The sequence below is a fragment of the Triturus cristatus genome, chromosome 2_2 (genome assembly GCF_964204655.1).
Source record: "Triturus cristatus chromosome 2_2, aTriCri1.1, whole genome shotgun sequence".
Classification (NCBI taxonomy): domain Eukaryota; kingdom Metazoa; phylum Chordata; class Amphibia; order Caudata; family Salamandridae; genus Triturus; species Triturus cristatus.
The window spans coordinates 1,154,956,163-1,154,980,447 of NC_140582.1; the positions used below are offsets into that span (position 1 = coordinate 1,154,956,163).

The following is a 24,285-nucleotide window of genomic DNA, read 5'->3' on the forward strand; positions in this document are numbered from 1 at the left end:
GGAGATTCCAGACCCTTGGATTGTGTTTTGGACACTTTGGAACCTCCAAAGGAACTTCAGGAAGAAGTTCCAGAAGTTTGGAGCAACTTTGGAAAAAAGCTCCAGAGGGGGACTGACTCAACCACGAGAGCCAAGCCAGCAACCTTCAACTGCCAGCAGGCCTGCCCTGCTGGTTCATCCTGCTGAAAAGCTCCGGAGGTCCAAATTCTAGAGTTTGACTGGGAGCTCCCTGGAAAGCAAACTGGTGAACCCTCATCGAACCCAGACTGGTGAAGAGCATTGAGGGACCCCAGCAGAAAAAGCTCCAGAAACGTTTTTAAGTCAGAAGGCAAACTCTCAACTGAGGCTTACAGCGAGGAGTATCCGAGCAGGGCTCCATCGCGGTTGCCCTGAAACTTTGACTTTTTCTCGGTCAAGTGCGACCAAATGTCTCACTGTGGCGCTATAGGATTCTAAGTGCTATATAGTGCTAAATCTTTAAAAATTCATATTTCCGGTTTCCCTACGTTGGAATATTTTCGTTTTGGTGTGATTTTAAAGATACAAACATTTCCTATTTATATAAAGTGGTGTGGGACTTTTATTGTGTGTTGTGTCCTAATTATTTACTGAATTGGTGTTTTTAAATGCTTTACATACCTGTCTCTTAAGTTAAGCCTGCCTGCACGCCCAAGCTACCATGGGTTGAGCATGGGAATAATTAACTGAGACCTGTACTGAGCCCTAGACTGTGTCAGTGGCCTTACTGCCAGTGGTAGATGCATATTTGCCACTACTAATAAGCCACTTTCCAACACGCCCTGAGTGCAGAGACTCAGCTATGACTGCGGGAGTGCGGAATCCCTTTGTGAATCAGGCCCAGAGTGCGGTGAAAGGAGGAAGGAGGCCCCGACAATCAGGCTGGCCCACTTAAGTTTTTTAAGCCCAAATTATTTGGCAACTAACAGAATATGTAGAAATTATTTTTTTATTCTTGGCTGGATGATGCATATGACACGACTCACTTACTCCTCCTGCGCTATATATCTAAATGAGGATTAATGAAGATTACTGGTAAGTAAAAGGTTGATTATTGAAGACGTGATGCACTTGTTCTGTTGAGAACTGTGCAGGTAATGTGTGCAATCCTCCCTACACCCAAGGCAAGAGGCGGTATGTTCTGTGATGAGGACAGGCTTTGCTACTTGTTTGCACCAGAGCTTGCGTGAAGCATGGCGCCTCTTATTTCAGTAATTGGCGCAATTGACAACACTGATCAACTTTTTCAAAAGTTGACTCAAGTTCTGCACCAAAATCCCCTGCGTCACAAAGCACCACCCCTACCTATAATTTAACATAGGGCGCATAATGGGGCGGAAACAGTGCAAACATCCATAGCTTTTCACACAAATCCACATTTCCTAAGATATTGTGACCAAATTGCTGTTGAGGTTTCAGTGTATGTATTTAGACTCAAGAGCATGATTTATTTTTAAATTGACATACATATTTCTGAATATTGATGATGAAACATGGTTGTAAATGGTTTGAAGTAATCGAAATGATAAAAACCTTCTATTGATTGGTTTGGCGGCTTGGGGAGTGGGGTCTCTCCTTGGTGGGGAAAATATTTTCCCCAAGAAGAAGCTAAAGCAAAAAGTTAGTTGGTGCATTTGAACGTCACATTTGTGGCTGCACAAGTTTACAGTGCTATCCAAAACACATGTGCTTGTAATTTGGTGTTTACTAAGAATTCTATACCCACTCTTGAAAATCTGCAACTGTTGCAGCTCCCCAGTGTATTTTTTTCAATTCTCTGTGAATTACTGAACATTTTCCAATAAGAGGTGGGCAGAAAAGAATAAGGGGGCATATTATCAAGAAACGGCGTTAATATTATCTCCCCTTTAGTGGCAGAAAACAGCCTCTAAAGCGGCGATAAGGGCTTGATAATATGCCGCAGAGAATTCCCATAGAAGCCCATGTTCTGGTGCGAACCTGGGCTTCTATTGGAATTCTCTGCGGCATATTATCAAGCCCATTATCGCTGCTTTATCGGCAGTTTTCGGCCACTAAAGCGGCGATAATTTTAACGCCGTGCTTGATAATATGCCCCTAAGCTACTAAGCGTTCATTGCGACCACAACACCTCCCACACTATTCCCTGCTCAATGACTGAAACCGCCTATGGTTCAAAGGTCAGGACCCAGCTTCCCTTTCGAGTCATGTGACATTGCATGGCCGGGTTCTGGTAGTCAATTGTCTCAGCTGCAAGATACATTTTGGGAATATGGCGTCAACGTTTCTATATGAACATGTGAAGTATTCTTGTAAGGCGCATGTGCAGGCTTGTAGAGAAGTAAGCCGGTGGAGGTATTCAACCTTCAGAGAGATCAGACCTGCAGTGGCGGCAAAACTCTGCTAGATAAACCGCCTGGTGGGCTGTGGCCGAAGCAGCGTTAATGGATTGTCTCCTTATGTCCTGCAGATCACAGGACATCCATCAAGTAAACGGAAGGAACAGGTACTTTCACTTTCACGGATCAGCTTGCTCCATAAATCAGTGCTTACAGTTCAGGATAAGCTTTTTATTCTTTAATAAGCTCATCGCAGTATGACCCTGTTGGTGATTGACGTCTTGTCGGCAGCATCTAAATATGCCTTGGTCTAGCCAGAGTTCCTTTGAAGAAGTACTTCTGCAGCATCCACTGCCCCTTCAGCTCTCCTCCCTCCTCCCTTGGTTCTCCACCACCTACCACCCTGTGAAGCGTCCCACTCTGGGAGGACTCTGGGGGATATTCTCATGAACATGTGATAACTACCGCAAAAGTAGCTTAACGCAACTCTTCACATCGCAGTCTATCATGGGAAAATAACACTGTGTCAACGTGGTATTCTCAACACAGTGGCACCATGCGATAGAACCACCACAACGCGTCAAATGAATGCGCTAAAATCAACGCGATGCCGCAAAAATGCGAAAACACTAACGCGGAAAAAACGGCGATGACGCAAATCGCGATCCAAAAATCAGCGAAAACCAGCCACAGGCCTGCAATCCCCATGCGACATGTGGGAAAATGCACTAAAAAAGTAGGAAAAAAACCACATACAAAAGCCAAACAACAGCGAAGCACAATGGAGTCAGCCGGAGTAAGTGCAGAGGACAACCAGAACCCCACAAGCCCCCCGGACGACTAGCCTGGGACTTCAGGGTCAGGGAAGGGCAAGGACAAGAAGAGTAGGAAGAAAAGGTTCAGTCTGCAGGAAAACAGGATCCTGATAACAGAGGTGATAGAACACCATCAACTAATGTTCGTCACCTCCACTGTGTCACTGGGAACTAAAAAGTGAATATGGCAGACCATCGTGGACAAGGTGAATACAGTCGGAGTGCTGAAGAGGATAATGGAAGAGGTCAAGAGGGGCTGGAATGATGTCAAGCGCAAAACCAAGCAGAAACTCGCAAACAACTGGAATGTAGCAATGCAGACTGGAGGTGGCAGTCCTGCGCCACAGGAGGAGCTGGACGAGAGGGAGGAAATGGTGTCCACAGTCATCAGTGGGGAGACGGTGGCAGGAGTTGGGGGCCAGGACACTGCTCAACATGACCGGACACAACAGCAACAGGGTGAGTAACGACCAGGGACTGGGGGAGTTGGGCACAATGGCACACATGCACAAGTAAGCATAGCACATCTGCTGACAAACCAGTCCCCAGACCCCAAACTCCCACCAAGAGAACAATGCACCGAAGTATGCAACATCCTAGCGCTGTATAGGCACAGAAGTCATAGGCACACTGCATGTAAGGGATAAGGGCCAGCCACATCAGAGCTGCAGGGGCGACTCCCCCAAAATGCGGCACACACACATCACATGCAGAGCACATCAACATTGACAACGATGTGGCACAATCCTCAACACGTCCACAACAGAACAGAGGACACAACTGGTGCCGCTTGTGTGCAGAAAATGGCCAATCACATATGGCATCACAGGGAAATATGAGTTGACAATGTACAAGTACCAACACACATCCGTGATGTCAAAATGTCCACTGTCCCGCATCATATAGGCAGCTCCCCACAAACAGTCACAATGTACACTGTCATCCAGTCCGAATGTAAACATGTACAATGCGTCGACATCCATGTGAACACAATGTTAAACTGCATCTACCCTTCACATTGCAGAGGGAAATTCAACACCTCCTGCAGAGCAGTCCCAACCTCTCTTCTTTGATGGCGAAGAGGACCACCACATCTTCGACTCCGATGCCCTCCAACAGCTCGTGGACAGCCTCCGCAGCCCACTTCCAGGAGCAGGGCAGCCCAGCTGCTACGAGTAGAACCCACCCCCTGCACAGAACACACAGCAGGCAGCACCCACCACCACGGCTGCCTCCCAGGACCCCCACGACGAACACATGGCCTTCCAACACCGTGTGTTGGGGTGCCAGGAGAAGCGCACTGAACAGGTGCAGGTAGGGTTCGACCGCATGGCAGACAAAATGAACGCCATACGTGGGTGTCTAAGTCCCATCAGGGACCACTCACAGTCCCTAACGGACACCGACAGTCTGCTCCAGGCCCTCCAATGAACCATGGCTGACATCGCCAGAGTCCTGACTGTGCAACAAGAACGACTGTCTAGTCAGAGTGGCTCCAGCTAGCTCGCCCAGGAGTTGGGACTCATGCGGAGGCTCATGGAGAACACGGAGCGGACGCGTGCGGAAAGAGCGGCTGACACGGCTCAACACCAGCGAGAGGTAGCTGGATCCCTCAATAGCATAAAGACCCTCCTCATGGCATTGCTGCCACAAGGCCAGGCGCTGATGCATGCTGCTGCTACCACTCCATCCACATCTTCGGCCCCTGATGTGTCAGTGCCACACAGTGCGGCACGCATTCCACCTCCGGCCCCTGAGGTGTCACTGCCACACAGTGCTGGAGACAGAACACCACCACCCACATGTGAGGCACATGAAATAGCAGAGGACGAAGATGCGGCTGAATCTGCCATGGTGGTAAGAAGAAAGCGGTAGCATTCACCTCCGCCATATGGCCTGTTTCTGCTTGGTTCTGCACTCAGCATCATCACCTTCCACTGTCCCCCGATGCACTCTGCGACACTCACCTTGGACCTCGACATGGACAGCCATATTCTGTTTGGTTACCAATGACACAGCTAACAGACTGCGGACTGAACTCCTCCTCTTCTGATCTACTTGTCCTTCCCTATAGGACTCTGGCTGGCCCTCCACGGGCTATCACTGTAAAGTGGGGTTTGCATGGCCCTGTACTGCTCCAGCTACGACACTCCATTGAATGTGCATTAAACATTTTTTGTCACACCGATGTGTCATGTCTATGATCTTGCAAGTGTGGAGGTATGGATGTATGTAGGGTCAATGATTCCCCCTTACATTCATGTTGCTCATGTTATGGGACTTGGGTCACAGGGTGACACATTGCCGATTGCGGTCCGGGTTGCGCCGACACTAGAATGGTGACACACGCATTAGTCACGTCCTTGTCCAGCCCAGAACAGAAGCATGCCCAGAGCCTCGGGGTCATTGTTCACACCCTTAGGCTGGACTGGCATATGCCAGGCCAGCCCACTCCGCTTACGCTCGCAGACGGGGACAACAACGATACATGTCCCAGGTCTTTCCTGTGAGGATCTGCTGCTCACAAGTCTAGTTGTTTACATGCCACAGCCACACCCTCACGGCTGGTTCACACCCACACCACACCAATTCAGCACCGGCGTCACAGGACATGTGACCCTGCCAATAAAAAGGGCCTGGCGCACGTGCTGGACGCCATTCCAACTCTCACACTGGGTGTCCCTGTGTGGTTATCATTTATGCATAAGGGCTTAGGGCCCTGCCACCTCACATTGCCCGGTGCCGGGGGTGACATGATGGCGTCCGCACCACAGGACTCAATCATAAAGGGTCCATGGCTTGCGTGGCACAGACTTGGTGGCACCGGATACACTGCGGCAGGCACAGGCACACCGCCATGGGACGGTGTCTTTCGGTGCACTGAGGTAGGGGCACCTAAAGTGTGAGCGGGTGTGCAGCCTGAGATGATGGGCCGTCCAGGCGGTCCGGAATGGTGACATTAGTGTGAGCATTGCTGGACCGCAGTGTAGGCCTGAGCCAGCGGGCAGTGTAGGCCTACTGCCACGTGGCGTCGCCTCGCCGTACACTGAGTTAGTGGCACCTCTAGTGCTGAGCGGGTGTGCAGCCTGCAATGAGGCTGGGTGCACTGATATGTTCTCTGCCATAGCGAAATCAAGACCCAGAATCAAGTGTGTGACCTTGTGGCCCGCTGTGCGGGGCTGCATGACGGGCTTGGAGCTCCCACCGGCACATGGTGGGCCCTCTTGGAAACATGCCGGTGGTGGAAGTTGAGCAGTGGGCCTGGTTGCGCAGGGGCAGGCAATCACCGCTGGGCGGCGGGAGGGGCTGGGGTGCAGCAGCCTGTGTGCACAGGGGCGGGCAAGTGCGGATGGCGTGTGCTACTGTGTGGACTTTGCCATTCATGTCTCTGGCAACTGTTTCAGATGAGGGACCTGGGGGACTGTAGTATGTACCGGCACGTGGTTGGAGACACAACCTGTGGCTGCAGGTGAGAAGTCAGGCCTGGTTCTGCAGTGTCGGCACTCTCTCTCCCTCTCTTTCTCCCTCTCGCTCTCTCTCTCTCTCTTCCCCCCTCTCTCTCTCTCTTGCTCTCTCTCTTTCTCTCTTTTTCTATCTCTTGCTCCCTCTATCTCTCTCTCTCTTTCTATCTCCCTCTCACTCCCTCTCTTTCTCTCTCCCTCTCTTTCTCTCTCCATCTCTCTGCCTCTCTTTCTTTCTCTTTCTATTTCCCTCTCTTTCTCTCTCCCTCTCTTTCTCTCTCTCTCTCCCTCTCTTTCTCTCTCCCTCTCTGTCTCTCTTTTTCTCCCTCTTTCTCTCTCTTTCTATCGCTTTCTCCCTCTCTCTCTCTCTTTCTCTTTCTCTTTCTCTATCTTTCTATCTCCCTCTTGCTCCCTCTCTTTCTCCCTCCCTCCCTCTCCCTCTCTTTCTCTCTCTTTCTCGCTCCCTCTCTTTCTCTCTCTTTCTCCCTTTCTCTCTCTCTCTCTCTCTCTCTCTCTCTCTCTTTCGCTCTCTCTCTCTCTGTACTTTGCTGGGCACATAACACACCTTCTTATCTGTATTTCGGTCTTGCAGGCTGTGACTTGCAGAATGCCCAAGATTGTTTTTTGTTTTAAGTTTTTATTTGGATTATATGATATGAATGTGTGATTTCCCTTTTTCTGGCCGAACCTGTAGTTAGGTGTTGTGATTGTGCGACTTCAGACGATTTGTTTGTTTCATGGTTTTGTGGTGTTGATGTGCATTCTCTGTGTCCAAAGGGAGGGTTGGGGGTGGGTGGTGGGGTCCTGGGGGTGGTGGCGGTGGGTATTGTTGCCCTATTGGGGATCTGGGCTGCGTGTTCAGTTGCTCCTGGGCATCTCTTGTTCTTCATGTTTGGCTCTAGGCTGTGCTCCCTTGGCTGCTGCCGGTTGTTGTCCGACTTTACACCAGGTCAGAGCAGGTGTTAGTTTCCTGCTGCTAACGTGCCTTATTGTCTGTTTTGGGATCTTATCGCTGATCTGGCTGGTCGTTGAGAATGTTGTGGAGTGGTGTTGTCACGGGTTTTTGCTCGGGAACGCATACTCTGCATCTCATTAGCGATAGTTGCTGGGGTCATCAATGGCGATGTTTTTTGAGGATGCTATCGCTGGAAAACTGGTGATATCGGATGTTAGCACCAGCTTGTGAATGGGACGATAACTTTATTGTGACTTTGGCTGCGCTAAGGTGCCGAAAACTCCTTGAGAATATGCCCCTCTGTCTTTTATTTCCTATGTCGGCCATATCATTTGTGCTACCTTTATGGCAAATGTTGCCTAGTCTGTAATACGAGAATCGACAAAACATAGTACTTCCTTCATGTAACTCTGAGAATGCTTGCTTTAGTCCTAGAGATCAGCCATTCTCTGCTTTGAAAGAAACCCCTCTTCCGCTCAGTGGCTCACTATCTTGAATTGTTCCTTAACCTCGTTCATGTTACTTCTCCTAGTATCTTTCCCCTTTCCATCCCTCTGTAGCTTGGTTCGAGCTTTATTAATACAAATACATCTATACAATGCCTGGACTACTTTGCCTATTTGAGTATACATATGGTTTCTGATAACAGTAACAATCCCCTAAAAATAGGGTCATCCACACACCTCAATGTCTGAAAATGTATGATGGGAGCTTCCCTGCTGCAACAGAAATCAGTTGGACCACCCTGATCTGTTAGTGACTGGTTTTTAGGGTTTGCCTGCACAGTGAAGCGCTGTGCTTGTGAAATCTATTGTATCTAATATAAATCTTAAAAGGGCTTACATCTCCCCCTTGCTTTCCTTGCTTTTCATTGGTTCCTGTGCTTGCCACTTACTTTTCCTCCATTTCTATTGGCTGTAGCATAGTGTTTCCTGTATTTACCAATGCTTGTTCCAGTGCTCCACGTTTGCTTTTCTTATCGATTTCCAGTTACAGAAGTACTGTTTCCATCCGCTTTTATGGAACTCTTTTTTGAGGTTTTGCATGCACAGCACTAGCGCTGTGCTTGCTTTTATTTTTAAAGTTAGCGCTCATTGTATTTGGAGACTTTTATAGCTTCTAACATTAATAGTTGTAGACTGCTGTGACGTATAGATTGTTCTTAGACAACATACCACTACAACAAGGCACCCACACTGTCTATGTCACATGCGCTCCTCAAAAGCACACCAAGATGGCGATAGCACTGAAAGCCACCAGGGACGCATGGTAGGCAATACACATTTCAGTAAGGGCAAAAGCACTCTTTTCAGCACCCTCGAAGTGTTTTTGTCTGTCTTCAGTGTTATAGCTATACTCTCCATAGCTGTTCAATTTCTCCCATATTCATCCCTTTAACCCCCTGCTGTCCAACTCCCGGGCATTGTGCATTTTTATTTAGATTTGCATACAAATGTATTTTGGACTTACGCTGCTCCTCATATCACATTTAGCTAAACTCTCCGTACCCGATTAATTTCTCCCCCCTACATCTTTTTTCACTCCCCAGTGTTCAACTCCGGGGCATTGTGTATTTTTTTTTTTATAGCTGCACATCATAGTATTTTGGATTTCCGGTGCTTATCTCATTCATTCATCAGTGAGGTACGAACCAGTTCTCTTGAGATAGCAGTCTTTCGACATGGCAAAAACACTCTAGCCAGGCGGACCAGCACGGCGTCACCAAAGTCTTTTGGGGATGTCTGCAGCCCTTCTGCTAATTTCCCCGTAGCTGTCTGCATTGGTGGAATGTTGCCTGTCTTACTACGTACATCGTGTATTTTAATTTATATTTGCATAGAATTGTATTTTGGACTTGCGCTTCTCATTTGATTACATTTATCAGTGCGGCACTTACATCCACTTTTAAGAAGCATTCTTTGGATGGGGCAAAAGCAGTTTCCCCAAGCTGACAAGCACAGCACCCGCTAAATGTTTTGGCTGTTTTCAGTGTTTTAGCTAAACTCCCCAGAGCTTTCTAAATGGATGGAATGTTGTGCCGTCGCAGTCTTGCATACATCCCGTTCATCTTCCACCGCTAAACTACCTAACATTGGACATTTTTATTTATTGCTACATACAATTGTATTCATAGCTAATGTTTTTGTGGCTGCCCGCATTTGCTCGATTGTGGACGTTTGCCTCACGCACAATGTTACTTTCCTATTACTGAAATACCATTTGATACATTTTTTCCACCATCTAAATTGCAGCTGCACAAACACATGTTTGCTTTAAGGTATTTAAGGGTTACGATATGGTTGGTGAACGTTATGGGTTGCATTTCATTTTATTTACAATGCCTGACCCTCACCTTATCTCACTATGGGGCATATTAACAAGCCAGGCGATAAAATTATCGCCGCTTTGGCGGCAGAAAACTGCTGCTAAAACGGCGATAATGGGCTTGATAATATGCTCTATGGAATTCCAATTGAAGCCCATGTTAGACGTCCTTCACATCTAACATGGGCTTCAATTGGAATTCCATAGAGCATATTATCAAGCCCATTATCGCTGTTTTAGCGGCAGTTTTCTGCCGCTGAAGCGGCGATAATTTTATCGCCTGGCTTGTTAATATGCCCCCATGATATTTCCTGTTATTCTCACTGGCGTGGCAAATGTCTCATTTTGGCAGCACATTATTAACGCAGTAATCACATCTCTGCATTACAAAAAGTCATAACTAGGTACAAGGGGCAAGTGACAAAGTGCTCTTGTGGGTTAATAATGAGAGGTCAAAGTTCGTCTGTTCTTTGTAGCCAGGACATGCCTCAGGAAGGTACTGACAGGTCGCTCTCAAAGCGGGAGTTTTTGTGGGAGGCAAACCAGCTAACCACTATTCCATGTCTTTGCAACCCATTCCTGCACCCCGTGGCCACGGCTCCCACTGAGGGGTAACCATCGAAGGTTCCTGCATAAGATGGATTCTCGTTGAATTCAGGAGCCCCACTATGTCTTGTGGGCAGACCCCACATAAGCCAACAAAATGGCCCACTGGGACCCGCAATTTCTTTTCCACCATGAAGCGCAGAAGGTGAAGCTACCTTTTCATAGTGGTTGTAGGAATACCTACTTCCATGCCTTCAAAACAGCAAAAATACATTTTTTTTTAAGAGAAAAGAGTGTGCTCACATACCGCTCAACAATATTTTAATTTCTTAAAAAACAGAAAGCAATATCCTGCCTGTGCCGGTGTGTTTCCGTTTTTATTTTGGTTTGTTGTAAATAGCTCGGATCCCGAACCTCTGTGCGTCCAATTAACATGTATTAAACAGATTTATGTGAACAACATGCGATAAGCACACCTGTTTCATTGTTCGAGTCCCCTCACACATAATTGTTACTTTTAATAATAGCAGAATCCATCTAATGACACTTCCGCCTTTTGCCTCAAAAGGGCAGGTACCCAGTGCTTGGGTGAGATTTCTACCCAAAAATCTGAAGCTTCAAGGCATGGGATAACTCTCCCTGCAAATAAACATTTTACTTTTGATAAGCAGCGGGCAGCACAGATCGGAGGTAGTGGGGCGGGGGAAGGAGTGGGAGGGGGACAGGACGTGGGGGAAGCGAGCAGCAAAGTATAAAATTAAACACGCATTGGCATAGCCAATAGGTCTCGCCTTTGGGACCTTATAAGTGTTTAGCTATGCAACAGTTGCATACCTAAATACTTATAACGTCCCAAAAGCGAGACCTATTGGCTATGCAAAGCGGCCGTGCAGCCGCGAAAGTGAAAGTGATCGCGATCAAACATCAAAGCGGCCGTGAAAGTGAAAGTAATCGCGTCAAGCGCGGCGTGCGCGCCCGCGCACATGTACTGTAGCTCTAGGCTGGCCTGGTAGCACTTTTTGGAGCCCTCTCAATAAGTCTCGCCAGACCAGCGCATGCGCTGGGACAGGCGAGACCTAAAAAAAGTGCCTTTTCGCCGCTTCCTCGCCGTGTCTCTCCTCCGCAGTCCTCCCTCGCGGGCCTGAACAGGAAGCACACTCAGGCTCCCAGTCAGCCAATCACAACGCTGCCTTAGCAGCATTGTGATTGGTCTGAGCGGAGTGTTTCGGCACTCAGATGCTGACTGTGAGCCTGGGCATGTTCTCCATGCAGGCTGTAATGCAGCCTGCATGGAGAACATGGGAAGTGCGTAAGACTGTTTCAGTAACTGCGCACTTAGGAGGGTGCTACCACTCCTCTAATGCCCCTGCCCCTCACTCAAAACTGTGGCAGTAGGAGAAAATAAAATGATAATAACGAGAGTTATTATAATTTTATTCTCTCTTTATTTCACTGCTAAAAAAAAAAAAAATGGGGCGATGCTCCTCCTCCTTAGCGAAGGAGCCGCTACTGCTTTTAATATAGCCAGAATGTGCAATATACTTGCATGGTTTCATTTTCTTTTTTGAAGAAGCGCTGCGCAACGTTCATGTCTCAAATTATAAACTGCTTCATTCTAAAAATATAAATAAGTAAAACTAATTAATTGGCCATCCACCTGTCCATCCATTTCTAGCAATGTGCGGCACAGGTACGCAGCAAGCACACACAGACAAGCACACATATGCATACTTTCATTTGTAAAGAAAACTTCAATCGTCAATCAGTAACTGCATTTCTGAGCCTATCCCTTTTACCCTCATTCTACAACGCCAGTAAACCCTGCTGTGCTTGTGTTGCCCGCCTCATACTGCTTTTATTTTCTTTACTTTCAGACATGTTAAGCCAACAGATCTCGCATAGGCGAAACCTATTGGCTTTGCCAATGTTTGCTTTTATTCTCTGTTTTCTCCGAATAGTAGTGATTTCTTCAAGTTGCAGACCCTGGGCCCGATTCACAAAAGTAATCTGAGACAAAATCCTAACTTTACGACTTTCGGTATTCACAAAAGGCATTTAGGGATAGTAAAGTCAGGATTCCTAACTTTACTACTCCTAAACTGAGAAAAATCCTAACGTTGCGACTTTTGGCATTCACAAAGGGGCATATGTATCAAAATCTCCATTTGCGAATCTCAAATAGCGATTATTTGAGAATCGCTATTTGAGAATTGCAAAACGGGATGTATTTAAAAATTTGCACATATTTTGCGAATTCTTAATATTCCTTAATTGCGATTAGCAAATTGCGAAATCGCAATTAAGGAATACCTTCCCATTCATTCCTATGGGTCAGGAGGCCCATAGCAATGAATGGGAAGTCATTCTCAAATTGCGAATCGCAATTTGCTAATCGCAAATTGAGAATAGTTTCAAAGCTGCAAGGGTGTCATGATGACACCCTGATGCACCCCTGAAATTAGCATGTGTGCTCATATAGCGCTCCTACATGCCCTAAGGGCATGTATGTGGGCCACATGGCACTTTGAAAAATGCCAAAAAGTGAATTTTTCAAAGAAATCGCAAATTACCACCAACTTGAAGTTGGTGGTAATTTGCGATTTCTTAAGGAGAAATCGCACAACTTGGGTGCGTGTTACATAGCATTTAAGGAATCGCAATTTGCGATTCCTTAAATGCTTACGCAAAATTAAGAAATCGCAAAATTAGCGATTCCTTAATAATGCGATGCTAACATGGCTCATACATCTCATTTTGCGATTTTGTATTCGCAAACGCTGTTTTTTTGCGAATCGCAGCGTTTGCGAATACAAAATCGTTTGATACATATGCCCCAAAATGAATTTAGGAGTAGTAAAGTTAGGAATCCTAATTTTACTACTCCTAAATGCCTTTTGTGAATACCGAAAGTTGTAAAGTTAGGAATCCTAACTTTAGTACTCCTAAATGCCTTTTGTGAATACCGAAAGTTGTAAAGTTAGGAATCCTAACTTTACTACTCCTACATGCCTTTTGTGAATACCGAAAGTCATAAAGTCAGGGTTTTGTCTCAGAATACTTTTGTGAATCGGGACCCCTATTCTCTCAGCCATTACCATAACAAGCATTACCGTGTGATTGGCGTGCCAATGTGTGTAATCGCGTTTAACAGCTGCCACCTTCCAACAGAAAGAAGTGGACACAGTGGCGGCAGAGTGTGTAGTAATTCTAAAGAATAGTGCAGCTCGGGAGGAGCAAATAGAAACAAGCATTTGCAAGGCAATAGGTCTAGCATTTACAAGAGTTTGAGCTATTGGCATTAAATGACAATGCCTTTTATTTATGTGTGTTTTTTAAACAGATAAATAAAAGGCATGGTCATTTACAATGCCAATAGCTTAAACTCTCACAGATGCGAGACCTATTGCATTGCAAATGCTTTTTTTTGTAAATGCGCCCCATGCAGCTGGAATATTGTCTATTAATTCACAGGAATGATTACATAATTACTGATAACACAAGTAAGGTACATTACATGGCCTACAGGAAGTCTTAAGGTGCTGAGGACCTGACAAGGAGAAAGAAAGATATTTCTCTTGTTACACCTCTGTTGCTTAGGCGCACTATTTAGGTGCAAATTCAGGCGCACAAGTCTTTGTAAATCTGGGTGTATGTCAGAATAGATGGGTGGATGCATGGGAATGCACCGGATTTGCCCACATAAAAGCTACCCTATGCAAAGTAACGCAAGGCAGCGCTGCCTTGAGTTACTTTGGGGGTCATTATGATCTCGGGCGGATCGCCACCGCGATCCGCCCGCCATCACAACATCATTTACCCCCGCTACATTACCATGGCGGGTGTACCGCGGCGGACGGAAAGTCCGTCCGCCGCTTTTCCGGCGGTCGGCAATCGTTACGATTGCAGGCTGAGCGGAACTGGGGCATGATATGGTGGCTGTGCCATCCAGATCATGATGCCGGGGTTTTCCGGCTCTTCCATGGCGTCGATGCCGCCATGGAAAGGCTGGCGGGCATTGCTTTGGGGGCCCGTTGCGGGCCCCCGGGGGGGTGGAGGGGTAGGGGGCTGCACTTGGGGGGTACCTATGGTACCCCCCTACATTGCCATGTTCAAGGTGGCAGGCACCGCGCGGTGCCCGCCACGTTGTGCATGGCAGTGTGCGACGTGCCTCTTTGGCATTGCGGCGGGTGCTGCTGCACCCGCAATGTCAAAGATACGGACTGCGACCACCACAGTGGCGGTTGCATCCTAATTTGCGGTGCTGGACCGCCGCACCGCTGGCGGCTGGTCCCATCACCACTAGGCTGGCGAGTGGATTAAAGTCCGCCCGCCATCCTAATGGGGCCCTTTGTGTTTACTAAACCATGCAAACTAGCTTTGAGTGGCTTAGTAAACACAAAAAATGATTATGGTACAGGGCTTAACCGCAAAAGTACTGCAACCCGATGCAAAATCATAGTAAATATGAGCCATAGATGGAGACAATTCAGAGGTGGAAAGATTCTTTAGGTTCATGGCTATTTAAGGATTTAGCATGAATTTATATTTGTGAGCTCATATGGACTCTTCCTAGAGATATCCATTTCTACCAGTCATTGTATGTTTTCATAGCCAGATCCTTTACCGTGTGCTTAAATGCCCTTTGTTGGCCATCCTGTGATGTCAATATTTTTATTCATTTTCCAACAGATGATCTCCCAACGAGTCTGTCTGAACCATTTTCTTTGTTGTGCTTTGTTAGTCCCTCTGTCAAGACGACTGGGCATCAAGCAGCCCTGCCATTCCAAAAGGGCCTCCCATTCGGTCTCACCAATCACCTCTAATTCCATAATTTCTCAGAGAGCGATAGATAGTTCTCTATCACTCAAGGTAACCAGATGTCATCAGGACCTTCCTGTTCCACTCTAGTTTTCATGGCTAAGAATCCTTTTTTATAACACAATTTATTGCTGTTTTTTGTTTGGATAGAAAACAAAAGTACACCAGCTACACTTTTTTCCCATTCATTACCTTATGACATTTCAGTACAGAATTCTGGGGTTGTATTACGGATCTGAGATGCATATTAGTTCTATCAACCACCTAGTGCCCTGACCCTGGACCCTCGCCCATCAAGTAAATGCCAACTGATGTCTACTTTTCCCATATGTTTGGGGGTCTTTGGGGCCACCCTGGTACTCCCTAGATCAGTGGTTCCAATAGACTACAGGGATACATGCCTGCAGCCCGTTTAGAGATGCTCAGGACATCCGACTGCCTCTCTGGTTGAGTAATGTCTCTCTTGACCATTACAAGTCAAAGCCCAAAATACTTTTTCACATCTACTAGCTCTCATATCATCTAGTATATTTATTTAGCAAGGCCAACCGGGGGGGGGGGGGCGTTTTGCGGGTGGGTGATAGAGTGGCCCATAATGTCCCAGAGTACCTGCTCCATCCATTAGCCAAAACCTTTGGATAATTCTCAGCCGCCGGCACAGGTAAGCACGTTGAGGCGGGGCAGGATGTGGCAGGGGGCGAAGTCGACGGACGACGGAATAGGCATTATTTATTTATTTAATTATACATATTACATCATCTGTTGACCTCCCCGTCCCACCTCGCCCTGCCTCGCCCCACCCCGCCGCCGCTGATAATTCAACAGCTCCATACTGTGTGGAGGAGATCGGCTTCCTCAGGGTAGCATCTAATACACAAAGGGGATGTGTCTCTGTTCATGCGACAAAGTCTCAGTCTCTGTCTACTAAAGTAGTTTCAATATAAGTATTTAAATTGGATTAGCTGTGCAAATAGCTTAATCTCCCTGGAGGGCTATGATTCATTTTAAACTCAAACTGGACTCCAATTAGTTTAATTGAAGTTCATTAGGTTGCCCAATTAAAGCCCTAGATAGTAAACAAACGCTTATGATTTCTATTCCACCCTTAGAGGGGAGCTTCCCATATCTCCCTAAAATTCAGAGATAGGTCCAACATTGGTATTTTACCCAGCTGTATGTGGGCATCTGTTTCTCCTCATTATCGTGTATGGATGAAGCATGCTCAGTCAAATTTAAGTTTAGTTTAAATTGGAAACCTGTAAATCAAAAGAATTTTACCTGATTATAGACTATGGAGTATTATGCATAATTGAAGAGTAATACGCTTATCAAATAAAGTTCTTGCATTCAACTACTAGCTAGAGTTCCTTAGCTAATTAAGGTGGTGATTAGTATGACGGGTGGCGCCACCCTAGCGGTAACGGGACCGCCCGCCTGCCATGCGGTGCTCCCGCCACCCCAATTATGATGCGACCGCCACTGCGGCGGTCGCATCTGGCATTTTAACATTGGGGCGGGTGCTGCTGGCTGCAGCACCCGCCCCAATGGTAAAATGCCATGTTGTGCATTGCCATGCACAACGTGGCAGGCACCACGTGATGCCTGCCACCTTGTGCATGGCAATGTAGGGGGATACCATATCTATCCCCCCGTGCCTCCCCCACCCCTCCAGCCCCCCCCCGAGGGCTGCAATTGGCCTCCAAAGCAAATTCCTACCAGCCTTTCCATGGCGGCATCGCCGCCATGGAAAGGCCTTTGATGCCACACATCCTAATATGGATGGCAGTGCCTGCTAGGCACCGCCACCATATATGTCCCCAGCTCTGCCCGGCCGGCAATCATTACGATTGCCGACCGGCGGAAATGCGGCAGACGGACTTTCAGTCCGCCGCGTTCCCCACCCCCATTGTAATCTGGCGGTGGGTAAATCAGGTGGGCGGATCGCGCTGGTGATCCGCCCACCATCGTAATCAGCCCCTAAGTTGGTAACTGCATCCAGAGCACTTCTGCAGTCTAAACGTGTTAACCCAAAATTGGTGCTCAATCAATCTAGGTCCCTAGATCAAAGAAATGTTAGAAAGCACTCACAGCTGTTCCAAATCTACTTTTCAGAGACGTCTTAAGACCTTTTAATAATTTGTGAATCAATGTATACGCCTATGTTATGTTCTAACAGTGGGATTGGATGAATCCAGTAAGTTGGGCGTTTCACCAAGAATCAGGGGCGTAACACACGCCCCCGCATCCCCCGCAGTGTGGGGGGGCCCGAGCTGCAGGGGGCCCCCTCGGCACTGTACTCACACCGGAGAGTTCCGGAGTAAATCCGGAGCGGGGGCCCCTCTGTGTACCTTGCAGGGGGGCCCCTTCAACTTTCGTTACGCCACTGCCAAGAATCACCATTTTTTGTCCTGACTTTGTGTCTCATGCAAGACCAAGAAACTGATGACGATAGCCAGCATTTCATCACCTGATATTATGTCTAGGTTTGAGAACTGCACCTATCTTATACCACAAATATAGACAACACCTGTGGCATGTTGCTCCTTTTGGGTTGTCTACCAATAAAAGACACAATGCTAATATCTTCCAAGGACAGAAGACGCTAACCTACTGAAATATCAATAAACAGTAAAATACAGAACAAAACTATTACCAAGGGCAATATAGTGGTGTGGAACTAGGCATAAGGGCACGCATCGCACACATTGTGTACATTTAGGCAGTTATGACAATCATCATGCAAACCCTATAAGCAGTTCCATCTTAAGGTGTGTGCTATAATCCTGGTGAATTTCTGTGTTTTATTTAGTTTAAAAGACTACATTGTCACTGAAATTTTAATCTGACTGTAATTTAACCCTTGTTTCTTTTCAGTGAATTTTAATGTAAAATAAGACACAATCACAATTCTTAATTATAACGTTACTTTAATCTTATTTTTTTTCAGGGAATTTCTAGTTGTTTTTTTTAAAGTAAAGTTATATTTTATTACCATCCGTAATGCCAACCCAATGCTACGCACGGCCTTTGCCCATGCAGAGCATAAGGTTTGCTGCAGGGCCTTGCATGAGGCCAGGCCCTGCAACCAACCCTTCACGGACAGCCAACCCCGTGCTCAGTGTGGGATTGACCGTGACCCTAGTGGACAGCCAAACCCATGCTGCGCATGGCCTCCAGTCCTGTACGGAGTGCCATTGGCCGCAGACCATGCCCTGAGCCCAAACCCCAGTGGTGCCCAACCCCCTCACTGCGCACAAGCAATGTGCAGCGAGGGGGTTTTAGGCGCAGGGCCTGGAACCCAAATGTCCGTGTGCACACATAACTAATCATAACTGAGTATAATGGGTTTTATTTTAAGTAAGGCAGAGCTTCAGACTTTGTCAAAGAGCCAGGAAACCAAATTATAAAGAAGTGAGCCTATTGGCTTAATGAAAGGGTCAGAATATCATCATACATTGAGCACATGTATTGTCTTTGTCAGAAAATGACCAATAATTTTTTTTTTTAAACTTACTTTTATTGATTTTCAAAAAACATACATACAACCCCATGGGCATCATGATGAACGAGATGGGAAATCAGTATGCAGTACAATTGTATACAGTACCAGTCTTACCGACCTCCCAAGGGTGACTGCAGGCAAAAGAGCTCTACCAGGAATCTCAGGAGCACCTTACAGGATCTCAGCCATCCTCCCACAGGGAGCCCGGTATACAGTTCAATTAGTCTTTATGCCCCCCCTCCCACTTCTGAAACACCCCAACAGAGACCCCCTACCCCAACCACCCACCCAAGCATGCCGCCGGTCGCTAAAATACTCAGGGAGTCAAACAAAATTCCCGCACTACCTTAAAAATGACCAATAATTATAATGGAATGTATATTTCATTTATTCACAAACAGTTCAATGTTTAATAAAAGTGATTGTCATTAATAAATATAATACATCTCTATTAAAAGAAAACCATCAAAATGCCTTTGAGTGATATTTTTTAAGATACACAATGCAGCCATAGAACTAACCACAAGGTGGCTCTGCACTCCAGCTGAAGAGTATAGAGCCCCAGCTAAGAGAGTTAAAAAAAAAAACATATGGTAACCCTCCCAGGTTCATGAATTTAATGATCAAGGGGACATACTGTTTTTCTAACATTCCTGGGGGTCTGCTGCACTACCTGCACGCTCACCAAAACATTAACAACATGCTTGGTGGTGCTCCTACCCCTTCTAGGAGCACCACCAAGCTGAAATAAATATGTTTTAAAAGCCCTTGCAGGGCATTATGGGGTGTTCCTTGCAAGGAGCAGTGAATGATAAATGACCAGCTCCAGCCGCTCATTTGTTATTCATTTTTTGTCTTTTTATTTGGGCGGTCCTGGTGCCCACCTGGGACACCCAAATCGTTATTTTGTGTTGTGGGCCCAAGGAGAAGCCTCACGGTCCCCGAGGCCCCACTGACTCCCCTGCCAGCACCCATTCTGGGTGCCAGCAGGTAGCATCAACAATTGTTTTAAAATATTTAATTATTGGGGAGGGGGACCTGCAGCCTCACTCCCTGAAGCTTTACAGGCTCCGGGGATCCCCTCTCCCAGGGCCATATTCTGTTTTTAAGGGGAAGGGTCGAGCAGCCCCCATACCAAGTCTTTACAGGCCCCAGATACCCTATCCCCCAGGGTTGTATTCTATTCTTTATTAAAGGAAGGGGGCACGTGCAGTTCCCCTACCCAAACCTTTACATGCCCCGGTGATCCCACTCCCAGGGGTCACATTCTTATTTTTAGGTGGAGGGTGTAAGTGGTTCCCTTCCCTGAGGCAATACTGGCCAGGGGACCCCATCCCTGGGCTCTAATGTGTGTCCCTTGGGGACCGTGGGGGGAGTCCCAGGCCCCCCGCAACTCTGCCGGTTACCCTGACTGCCGGCAAGCACCCATCCTAGGTGCATCAGGAGCCAGCACTGCTACCGCCCAGTGGGAGCAGGTATATTGCCATGCTCCCGCCAGATGGGAGCAATCTCTGTTTCCCTGTCCACAAATGTCTACACCTACCTGGCGGGAGAAGACAAGTTTTGTCTGCCTGCGCTCCTGGAAGCAGGGAAACTGTGTCCCAGGGGTAGGCTCCCTGAGACACAAGAAGTGAGCCGGCCCCAGGGGGTGGAGTCCCCAGGGCATTTCATGGCTTGGGGAGGAGGGACACTCACCCCCCCTCCCATTTGATTAACTCAGCTGGCCCTGGGGATGGCGGCCCTGGGGCCAAAGTCGGTTCAAGAAGGCAAGAAGGGAGACTCCATGCATGCACCCCCCCCCCCCCCCGGATACTGGCCCACCCCTGTGGTCATTTTAAATAATCAATGGCAGTTGCCATTTTCTTTTGACACAATCCCGCAAGAGTACCACAGACTCTTGGCAAAAAAAGAAACATATATATATTCCTTGGGAATCCCCCACCAGGGCTAGTGGGGCAGGGTATCCCTTCCCTATATTGTTTTTATATACATTTTCAGGGCAGGGGACTAAGTCCCCGGACCCGACGCAACATTTCCTCCCATGTTGCGGCCAGCCAATCGGACCTTCACTTCTGCATACATGAGATGGCCCAAGGGGAAAAAAGTCCCCTAGGCCAATCAAAATGCTCTATTTTGTAATGTTACGCGTGCTGGACTTGAGCAAGAGTCCCTAGAACCCAACTGTCCTACTATACAAATATTTTACAACTAGTCGGCAGATTTATACCAAATCACAAAAAGCACACTTCCTTGACCAAGATATAGCTTCTTGCAAAATGTTGTCCAATTTTGTTCAGCAGTGTTTGCCGTTTTGCATTCCCAAAATGTCTATGGAAAATATGTGGTGAGTTTGCATTTTGGAACCCCATCTTTCTCTCTGCCCTGGCTTGACTGATCACACTACCACTTTCCCAGAAGACTTTCAGCAAAACAGAGCACTTTTTTGGAAAGTTTTGTGAAGATTCGTCAAACAGTGCCAACGTTCTTAGCAAAACAAAAAAGCATTTCTCATGAGAACACCATCCTGACTAGAACTATTCCAAGTAGTAAACAGGCCATGGATGAACTTGTTGAACTGTCGGAGTCTCTCCCCCCATGCATCAATAGAAATGTTTATATACACGTCTTCTATTTGGCGACCAATTAAATTACCCCAAGGACAGCTGATTCCAGGCTTTTGTCCAAGTTACCTGATCAAAGATGTAGCCTCGGACTGTTGTTGCGTCTCGATTTGAATTTCGTTCATGTTTTCCTTTTGAAGTCGTGGAGATTATTGATGGATTTGTTGCTAAATCCAAAAACGTCCCATTGCCGAAGGCTAGTAACGCTCTCTCTACCAGACAAAACAGAAACAAACCAAATGAGCAATTTTGCTAGTGCATTTACAGAGCAGCAGTAGCATACGCTTCAACGACATTCATAATTCATAACTTCACAAGTGTAAACCAAAGTTTCACTCCTGTACAAAGTGAGGCAGGACTTGACCAGTTAGGTTCTTATGGTAGGATCTGATTGGTTCTGATCCTCAAAACTATCAACCCATCAGCAGCTCTAGAAACTGTTTCCCCAGTGCTAATGGTGCAGTTTAGTCCTGTAAGTATTCTGGTTTCGGAGAAAAGGCTCTTTTCAGCTCTTGGTACAGCAAGTCTAGAATTTCCCTCTTGATCTAAACTGGTACTATGAGGACTGTGGGACCAGGTTGGCATTCTGATAGAGAGACACTTTAATCCTATTGCCACAGTTTTCAAGCCATCTTCCTCTTAGTGCAGTTAATAGCACAAACTAGCTACATTACCAGAGATTTAATTTAGTGTAGTCTCAATCTAAACTTCCTTGCATTGTAAGGGCATGCATGGCAAAGGTATATGCCTGGTAAAGACATACGTGGTAAAGGTATTGAGTGGTAAAGGATGAGTGGTAGAGGCAAGCATTGTAAATGCATGTGTTGTAATGTCATACAACCCTTAGAAGCAACCAGGAGCATATACTTTTTAGAAAACTGTTGAAAACATGGCTATGCCCTAAATAAATACACCAACCATATCCCTGCAACAGAGTCCAGAAAACAACGCACTCTGAAGCAGTCTTAATCTTACAACTCACGAAGTGCATACAAGTCAACTAGCAAACTGCCTTCAATGTTCAGGTAAGCTAGGAAGGATTGCCCTATGATTCGCTGTGGCATTATATCGGTAAGTTCTTGCATATATTAGTTATAGCCCACAATAATACTAAAACCATAATATGCAGCGGTCAGCAACAAATTATAATTTATAACTCTTATACTCATATAAGATATATCTGCTAGGAGGGTTGTCCATCACCAATATTGTCCAGCCAAAAACTCCGACATCCCCAAATAATTGAAGAAATCTGTCATTCATTGCTTGATAATTTTGAGGATTTTAAAATAGTCCTTCACAACAGGTTCCACATGTCTATACAATTTGACTACTTCTTTACATCTCACAAAGACACTCAGACATGGGAATATAACAAAAATGGCCATCCGAAAAGATCTTTGCACTTCTCTCTACCTCCAACCAAGCCAGCTCAGGACCACAACTATACACACAATATCAGATTGGACAACCCAGTGCAGTAACCCAGTGCAGAAGCCAGTTAAGCAGACTTTATCATATGAAATACCATAAAGGGACCTGCAAAGTTGTAAGAAGCTACCAGCATACTGAAAAACATAAATCTGTCTGTCTCTTACACTTTATCATCTAACACGCTGCTATGCGCTGCAACCCATAACATGATAACCGCACCCTTGTGTTCATCACATGGGGACATGGACTTCCCACAGGATCAAAACCAAGGCAACATCCTTCCATTGACACACTCTTCTCCGTGTAGCATGCCACTCATGTAGGCAATCGCTTCCGTACCCCACATTTGGATAGTAAGTGCTATATAAATGCTGCAATACAATGCAATGTCGGAGGTAAAAATTGCAGGCTTCAGTCCCCAGTGTCGGTCAACAGCACAAAAAACTGTTTGTTATTTTTACATTACTGGATCTGGTGTATGTATGTGTCGAATCCTCAAACTGTGTAAATGCTATAAAAGATAGGCAACCACTTGAATTTCTCTGTGATCAAAGGAGACCCCAAAGCCTGCTTTTGAATGTTAATTAATATATAGAGGACCAACGTGTGACTAGCAACATTTTTTAAATAATAAATAGTAAAATTTAATATTTAAAAGAAAAACCACATAAAACTTTGCTCTGAGACTGTCTTCTAATATAGACTGACTGAGTATTTACATAGCACCGCCCAACAGTTGTGTGTCTGTCCTCGCTGGACGAGACAAGTTAGACTGAAAATGACAGTGACTGTAAGAGATTGGGCTTCGAAAATTTACAGTGGGAGACTGATGGGAAAAGATTCCACAGGAGAGTCAAGGCTTTAAAGACAAGTACAAGGTGAGAGCTGAGATATTGGCAATTCTGAAAATGCTCTGAGACTCAGTTCAGATGCCACCCAGAGGAACAAAAGCAAGACAGTAGAGAAGATTAACATAGGACTCAGATGTGTCTCAAGACAAATTTGAGATCTAGAAGAAACCAGCATAAGAAATCATTACATGAGGACACAGGAGAGTTGTCAGAACCAGACGTTAACGATCTCAGGAGACACAATAAGAGCCTGCCTTATCAACTGCAGGCCTCTACCTAAACATGCAGAAAACATTTGGTTATCACTATTGAACAATGATTGGGATATGATGTTCTTGACTGAAACCTGGCTAAAAGAGGATTCCAGACTGGCTCTGACTCTAGCGATCCTGCCAGGTTTTAACATTTGTTGTGCTAATAGACTAGGAGATAAAAGGGGTGACGGGGTAGCCATCATTGTGAGAGACGCATGGCAGATCTTCTTTTCAGAACTACAAAATATGGGCTTAATTGAAGGACTACATTTCTGCTTAAAGACGGCCCTACATCCTCTCTTGCAGGACTTTTGATCTCTAGACCCCCTGGAAGTGCTCTTAGCCTAACTTTAGATCCCTGCAATCT

General features: G+C 46.3%; 1 protein-coding gene across 1 annotated transcript in view; it reads right to left on the reverse strand.

Moving 5' to 3' along the window:
• GFRA4 (GDNF family receptor alpha 4) overlaps window positions 1-24,285 on the reverse strand; it is a 722,713-nt gene that overhangs the window by 46,209 nt on the left and 652,219 nt on the right. Inside the window, exon 7 of the mRNA XM_085642694.1 lies at window positions 21,449-21,591. Within this exon, the coding sequence (XP_085498820.1) occupies window positions 21,449-21,591 (143 nt within the window). The remainder of the gene's footprint in view (window positions 1-21,448; window positions 21,592-24,285) is intronic.